Raw genomic sequence first — 7,988 nt, 5'->3', positions numbered from 1 at the left:
TTTTAAAGTATTTTTCTTTATTTTGAAAATATAGATGAAACTACAACTTATTTTATCTAACATTCTCTTGTATTACACGTTGAATCTGGAGATGTTTTAAATGCTATTACGTTATTTACCTGTAATTTTGATGAAACAAAACCAATATTGGCTTTGATAACATGTGAATAAACCTAACAAAGGAAAGCCTTCCACTAGTGATGGTGAACTTAATTTTTCAATGAAAAGCATGGTTCCATAATAGAGTTAAATTTAACTACATTTTGGGATGGGTTACATTAATGTTTGGTTTTTCGTTCCCTCATAATAAACAAAAATCTGCCTCTTGCTGTTTCTTTAACGATGACCTTTTCCATTCCACCTAATCCTGTGATGCAATATTATTCTCCAACGTGTTCTAGAAACAAGATCTTGTTCGAATAGGAATAATAACTCAAGAATTGATGAAGAACCATTGTGAATCCAAGTAGATACTATAATGAACAAATTGGGAAATCTAGTGCTCCTAGGAACAACAATTATAAAATAAGGGGAAATGGTTACTATCGTGGGTGAGTTGGAAGAGTATGAAGATAATTTTTTAATATTTCTTAGTTTTATTGTTTCAAGTTTCAAAATAATGCATCAAGTTATTATATCAAGCTAAATTTTCACTGAGTATATGTAACGAAGTTAAGTAATGAAATAGGTGTTCTAATAAAATTTAAAGTTACTTACAAAAATAGAATTTTAGTTATCACTTCTAAACTTATAAGTATATGTTATAAGAAATAAAGAAATTAAACTCTAACCCGAATTTACCCAAAAAAGAAAAACTGCTATAAAATTAAAACGTTATAATTTAACGGTAGACGTGGTGAAGTTACAATCGAGTATATAAACGTTACAGGTTGCTTATGTCTAAAATTAAGTTAAAAAAAAATCCGTTAGAATTGCTCTTAGACTCTTTTGCCAGTGTTCTTATTTGCAAAGGTAAAGGCAGAACACTACATAGCTAAGAAATTAAATGAAGTGTCGAATGCTTTCTAGGACCCAAAAAAGGATGCAAAGGTAAGTTACAACAAGGTACATAATTTACAGTGGGATTGGGGTAACAATTTCCTTGTAATCACCAAATTAGAGAGCCAATCGCATAACAAAAAGGGAGCAAAATGTAAATTTAAAAAAAAAAAAGAATTGCAAGATTCACAACCACACTGAGCTTTGACAACAGCCCTGTAAATACATTCTTCACACAATACAAGCAAATTCAAAATCATGAAGGTAAGGAGATACTTCTCTGGCTTCCAGCAACATTTGGTTTGATCTCCCATGATAACACATGTTGCTCTTCCTCGGGATGGATAAAAGACAGAGAGATCTCTCGGATCATCAAGTCACCACAAAATGGGCATTCACTAGCTATAGCATCATCTAGTTGTGATCGGAGCTGCCCATAGTTTGACACGAGTGTATAAAGTTATTCAGCATAGGTCAAGTTCATCAAGCACAAGCATTTAACACCACAATGCAAAGTTGAAAAAGATACAAACACGGAAAAGCAGTTTCTTGGTTATAAAATGTTTTCAATGTCAGTAAATTTAACTAAATTTATTTTAGAAACCTTTTCGTTGGTTCTGATCCTCATAAAATTGAAAAAAATTTATGAACGATTCCCATTACCAGTTAGTAATAACATGGCACAAAACTAACCACTTTACGCTAACTACTATTCATTAGCAATTGGTAACAGGGAGCATTTAAAAAAAATTAAAATTTACAAGGACTAAAATCAACAAAAAATAATAAGATGAAAACTAAATTGTTCGCCATATTTACAAAGAATAAACATATTTTACCCTAATTTCGTTCGAACCTAATTAACTTAAATAGTACAGATAAGCTTGCTTATAGAGCAATTCTTTACATGCTCAATGCAAACGAAAGTGAGTTTTTAAAAATCAAATTGGTCAACAGTCATATCCCATGGAAATAGTTACTGATAGAATAAGAAAAGGAATTTGAAGCTTAAATATCAATGCAAGCAAAAATGTAATATTGAGCAACTCAGCTGCAACGTTGATGAGTGATACAAGTCACCTGATGCATGAAAGAAGGTTCTGAACAAACCTTATCTACAGTGGTCATGCTAGGAATGGACTCCTCTGAAGAAAGGGTACCATTAGATTCTCTCCTCGCTTCACTGCCCATCAAAGTAAGTTGCTTCTGCAGATCCAGGATATACTCAGCCTGCAACATATTTCCTACAGATTAAATTTAATGATGGCATGGGCGATAATAAGACTATGCTGCTTTGAGGTGGCGACAACATTTTGACGGCAAGCAAAATGGATTATGACAATTATAGCTATAGTTAAGAATAGGTTGATACAAACCAGAACCACACCCAACAGAAATTAACTCAGCAGGCAAAAATGAGTATGTATTAAGTCTGAAAAGCAATAAAGGTAATGCAGTGGAAGAACTTTTGTACTGCCACAGAGCCAACCTCCTACTGAGAGCTATTGCTTTCATGACACAATATTTTCCATGCTCCCCCTATTACCCCACACACCCACCAATATGCTAACCATTAACCACAAATCAGTAACAACCCCCTTGCTGTCCTCTCTCTGCCAACTCAAACATTCTGCCTATTCCTCCCCTTATTTCTTCCCAGTGCAAACTTTCCAACCCTTTGGCCCATGAGCCAACTGATGTAGCAGCTGACCTTTTGAACTGATTCATTTTGGGCAGTGACAAAGGTGAATGAACAAACACAGCTTTTTTAAGATACAAAATTAACGACGCCAATTTATGACCACATGTAGTAACAAATTGGCAGCATGTATAACATTCATATCCAAAGGTTAAGTACAACAATTACCAACTACATTCGTCGAGACAGTTTCATTCTTAGAAGCTTCTTGGAATTTGGAAATATTTTTAATTAATGCACTTAGGAAATAATATGTTGCATCTCATGATCAAATGCATTTAGTATTCATGGGTACGGAGTTTTGCACTCAACATTAGCCTGCAAATTGTCTCCACTAAGTCTTTTAAGAGACTACATATGGATGATATGCAGATCCCATGTACTACATTTCTCTTGGATTAGAAAGCATTTTTATTCACTAAATCCTTTCTAAAAGATTCTGTTCTCTCTCTCTCGCTCCCTAAACCCATCCCTCTAAATTTATTATAAAATTGAAATTGAAGGTTTGAGACTGAGATTGAAAACTCAGAGAAAGCATGAAGAGAAATTTCTATTATTGAATTTTGAACAAAATGAAAGACTTAAACTACAATAGTGAGGACTCCTCACTTATATAGAGCTGTTATGAGCAGAATTGATGAATCCGCATTTTATTGGATTTTTACTTGTCATTTTGATGTTTCTTAATAGAAAAAGTAAACTTAGAAAGTGTAAATAACATAAAAACAACATTTTGGTCAAATATCATAGGTTTCTTAATTTTTGGTTAATTTACATTGATTTACATAGATATAGTTTGCAATTTTGATAATTTGAATAATTGTGCAGAAATTTCTAGACTTTTTCCATGGATTTTTAGCATTTGAGAAAGTTTGAGATGAAAGTGATCACTTTAGATCTTATAGTGAACACTACAGCAAGCTAAGTCCAGAAGGGCAGACTAAAGTGATCACTATGAACCCATAGCAACAACTACAGAGACCCATTTTGAAGAAGTGTTGCGCGTGCTTACTTTGGGACCATAATAGACACTCTGGAGCAGCCAAATTTAGAAGTTCTTAGGAAATTATGTCCTAGTATAAGTCTAATTTTTATTGTGAGTCATGTCAGTTTGGTAAACATCATCGTAATGTTTATTTATCTCATTTAAATAAAAGGGCTCATGCCCCCTTTGAAATTGTTCATTCTAATGTTTGGAGTTCTTGTCTAGTTACTTCTAAATCTGGTAAAATATTTTATCACCTTTGTGGATGATTATTCTCGTGTAACATGGTTGTTTTTGATAAAATCCAGATCTGAAGTCTTTTCTATATTTTGTAATTTCTGTGCTGAAATTAAAATTCAATTTAATACTTGTGTACGCACTCTTAGAAGTGATAATGCTAAACAATATTTTTCTGTATCCTTCCCTAGTTTTATGAGTAAACATAGCATACTTAATCAGTCCTCTTGTATTGTTACCCCACAACAAAATGAGGATAGCTGAAGGTAAAAATCATCATCTTATGGAGGTAGCTCATGCTCTAATGTTTGAAGTGAAAGTTCCTAAACTTTTTTGAGCTGGTGCTGTTTTTACTACTGCATATTTAATTAATCGCATGCCATCATCTGTTACATGATGAGATTCCCCACTCTATACTTTTCCCATCACAATCTCTTTTTTCTTTACCTTTTAAAGTTTCTAGCTGCACTTGTTTTGTGTTTGATGTTCATCTTCATGTAACTAAACTTGATCCAAAGTCCCTAAAATGTGTGTTTTGGGGTTATTCTTGGTCACAAAAAGGTTTACGTTATTTTTCTTCTGATCTTGGTCGTTATCTTATGACCTCTTATGTGTTTTTTTTTTAAAGTCTTTCATTCTTTAAGTCCTCATATTCTAAGTCCATGTATGAGGTAGATGAATCTTTCTTGACTTACACTATTGACCAATCTACACATTATGTTGCATCTCTAGCTCCTATTGATACAGGTTTAAAGTTCTTTGAGTGAACATACTTTCGCTGGCCTTAACAGCCTTCAGATGATGCACCCCCGTGCCTAGTGACATTCAAGATGGTACTCAACCTCTACCATTATCTCCTCAAGTGTTAACAGATCCTATATCTGACCTTGACCTTCCTATTGCTATCCGTAAAGGTAAGAGATCTTGCACCTATTCTATTTCATCTTATGTGACGTCTGCTCATATATCCTCTATGTCTAAATCCTTCATGGCTGGTAAAGACTCTCTTTCTGTTTCTAAGAACCTTGCAGATGCCCTTAGTCATGATGGTTGGCAACATGCTATGCAAGTGGGTTTATATTGTGAAAGTTAATCCGGATGATTCTATGGCTCGTCTAAAGGCACAACTTGTTCTAAAGGGTATCACCAAATTTATGGCGCTGACTACACTGATATGTTTTCTCCAGTTACTAAACTCTTATCTGTTCGCATCTTTATCTCTCTTGCGACTATGCATCATTGGCCATTATTCCAGTTAGATGTCAAGAATGCATTCTTACATAAAGACTTATAGGAAGTGGTGTACATAGAGCAACCACCTGGCTTTGTAGCTCAGGGAGAGTGTGGAAGAGTGTGTCGTTATATGGCTTGAAATAGTCACCTAGAGCATGTTTTGGGAGATTCAATGATGTGATTCTAGAATTTGGATTAGTGAGGTGAGAGTCACCATACAGTGTTTTACAAACAGACTAACCTTGGTTGTATTTTACTTGTTTATGTTGATGATATTGTTATTACAGGTAGCGACGAAGAAGGAATCAGCAACCTAAGGAAATTTCTTCAAACCAAGTTTTAGACAAGAGACTTAAGAATTCTGAAATACTTCTTGAGTATTGAAGTCATGTACTCCAAGTAAGGAATCTTCCTTTCACAGAAAATATGTCTTAGACTTATTGACTGAAACTAGACTAAAAAGAGCTAAACCATGTAAGAAACCTATAGAACTAGGAGTGAAACTGACAGCAGATGGAGTTCTTTCTGCAGATCCAAAGAAATACAGGAGATTAGCAGGCAAGCTAAATTACTTGACTATTACAAGGCAGGATATTGCTTTTCCAGTGAGTGTTGTTAGCCAATTTATGTCATCTCCAACGGATACTCATAGGGAAGTACTAATCTGCATTGTGAAGTATTTGAAGAAAGCACCAGGAAAATGTGTACAAAGATCATGGACATGCACAGATAGAGGCATTTTCTGATGCTGATTGGGCAGGATCTATGGACAGAAAATCTACTATTAGATATTGTGTGCTCTTGGGAGGTAATTTAATTTCGTGAAAAAGTAAGAAGCAGAACATTATATTAAAATCGAGTGTGGAATCAAAATACAGGGTGAAGGCTGATGGCTCAGACTACCTGTAAGTTAATGTGGTTGAAACATATGTTAGGAGAGATAGGATTTGGCAGCACTAAGACTACGCCTTTACAACTTTGGTGTGATAACCAGGCAGCGATATACATTGCCTCAAATCCAATTTTTCATGCACGAACGAAACATATTGAGATAGATTGTCACTTTATTCAAGAAAAAGTTCAGCAAAAGCTTATATCCATCTCTCATGTTAGGACACGCGACCAACTAGCAAATGTGTTTACAAAGGCTTTAAATGGTACATGTAACAATTGTATTTGTAACAAGTTAGGCATGATTAATAGCTATTCTTCAGCTTGAAGGGGAGTGTTATGAATAGCTATAATGGACTTATTAGGATTAAGATTTATGATAGTATTACAATAACGGGCTTAGCCCACTGGGGTTACATATGTATCCTTATAAATATAAGGGTTTTTACACATTGTAGAGTATCTATCTAATTCCAGCACATTAATCTATCTCTCTCTCTTAATTCTACATCTCCCCACAATTCTCGCCTCTTACTCTTATCATGCCCCTTCCAACTAACTCATGCATTATTGCTCTTTTTCTTTCTCACATACACCCTCCACACTTGGGCCTCTCAGCAAGATCTAATAACCGATCCCCTTCCCTTAATTCATCACTTGGGCCAACAGTCCCAACAATACCTCCTGCTGAAACAGTAATTTGGTCCTCAAAGGCTGAAATGAGAAAATTGACTCTTCATAAAAAATTCTTTCTTCCAACTAGACTCTTCAGCTGCAAGTCCCCTCCATTGAATTAGATACTCCTTGAATAGGTTACTCGCCTCCATTTTGTCTTGTACCACCCAAACCTTTTCAGGTTCTGTCACACTATCTATTGTCATTTCCTTTGGCAAACCAGGAGTAGCTGAATACTAACCAACAGCCTTTTTGAGCAGTCGTACATGGAATACTGGATGAACTCTAGAAGTGGGAGGTAATCGAAGCTTGTATGCCATTGTTCCAATTTTTTCCAAGATCTGAAAAGGCCCAAAATATTGTGGGGACAGTTTCGATTAAATTCGTTGAGACATAGAAGACTGCTTATGTGGATGCAGTTTAAGGAAAACTGTTATAGACAAGTTTCCTGAAGGCTTGAAAGTTTACAAGCGGCAAAACTATAAGAGAGGAATTAGGAAATAAGTTCTGTTCTGTTTTGAGTGGTTTAGGATTTCCTTTTGTTATTTTTTTCCGTTACCTTTAGTTATTTTCTGTTACAATAGCTAGGAGCATGATTTTAGGAAACATAACAGCTTAAATAAGGGGATTACAAAGGGGAATGGGCATTGGGAAAATTATTTCAGACTTAGGGTGTTAAGCCACTTGAGAGCTCACTTTCCATTGCTGTAATTTCTGCTCAACTGAGCCAATTCAATACATAATTTAAATTTCAAAATCCTTACCTTATCAATTGGTATCAAAGCACTTTCCTGGTGCTTGGATTTCCTCTTGAAACGATGGACTCTGAATGTTTAGAACGTGTGGAGAAGACACTGGAAGAACTGATGCAGGGAATGGCAGTCTGGGGCCGATCACGCCGATCCGACAGGTCACCACCGAGAACCCCTAACCGCCGCTGTGCGGGATGGTGGAAACCCACCTCTAGATCAGAGGCATTCGCCTCACCGGAGCACGAAAAGAGGCAACCTTCGGTGACTCCTTGTGACCACGCTTACTACGGGGACACATCCAGGCGTCGACGCTACCACTCCCCGTTTCGAGATCGATGCCGAGATCACTCACCTCTAGCGGACCACGATCGGAGAATAGAACTCCCTATCCTTTTCGACGAAGACCCCGTCAGTTGGTTGGTGAAAATTGAAAGATATTTTACCCTTCAACGGATTGAGGGAGACGAATAGCTGGAGGTGGTGCTCCTCGCCCTAGAGGGAGCGGCGCTGAATTGGT

The 7,988-nt window shown here is 36.2% G+C and overlaps 1 protein-coding gene across 5 annotated transcripts in view; it reads right to left on the bottom strand.

Annotated features, from left to right (window-relative positions):
* Positions 1–935: 935 nt before the first annotated feature.
* LOC113855879 (vacuolar sorting protein 18) overlaps positions 936–7,988 on the bottom strand; it is a 34,076-nt gene continuing 27,023 nt past the window's right edge. For 3 of the 5 annotated variants that reach the window (XM_027487526.1, XM_027487540.1, XM_027487534.1), the window contains 2 exons: positions 2,110–2,229; positions 1,007–1,429 (listed from right to left, as the gene is read on the bottom strand). In XM_027487526.1, the coding sequence (XP_027343327.1) occupies positions 1,256–1,429; positions 2,110–2,229 (294 nt within the window). In that variant the 3' untranslated portion in view covers positions 1,007–1,255. Of the gene's footprint in view, positions 1,430–2,109; positions 2,230–7,988 lie in introns of all 5 variants that reach the window. The other 2 variants (XM_027487512.1, XM_027487519.1) reach the window with 2 other exon arrangements.

This window comes from Abrus precatorius, unplaced genomic scaffold (genome assembly GCF_003935025.1).
Source record: "Abrus precatorius isolate BTA unplaced genomic scaffold, Abrus_2018 Scaffold1, whole genome shotgun sequence".
Classification (NCBI taxonomy): Eukaryota; Viridiplantae; Streptophyta; class Magnoliopsida; order Fabales; family Fabaceae; genus Abrus; species Abrus precatorius.
This window is presented reverse-complemented; position numbering and strand designations above follow the sequence as displayed.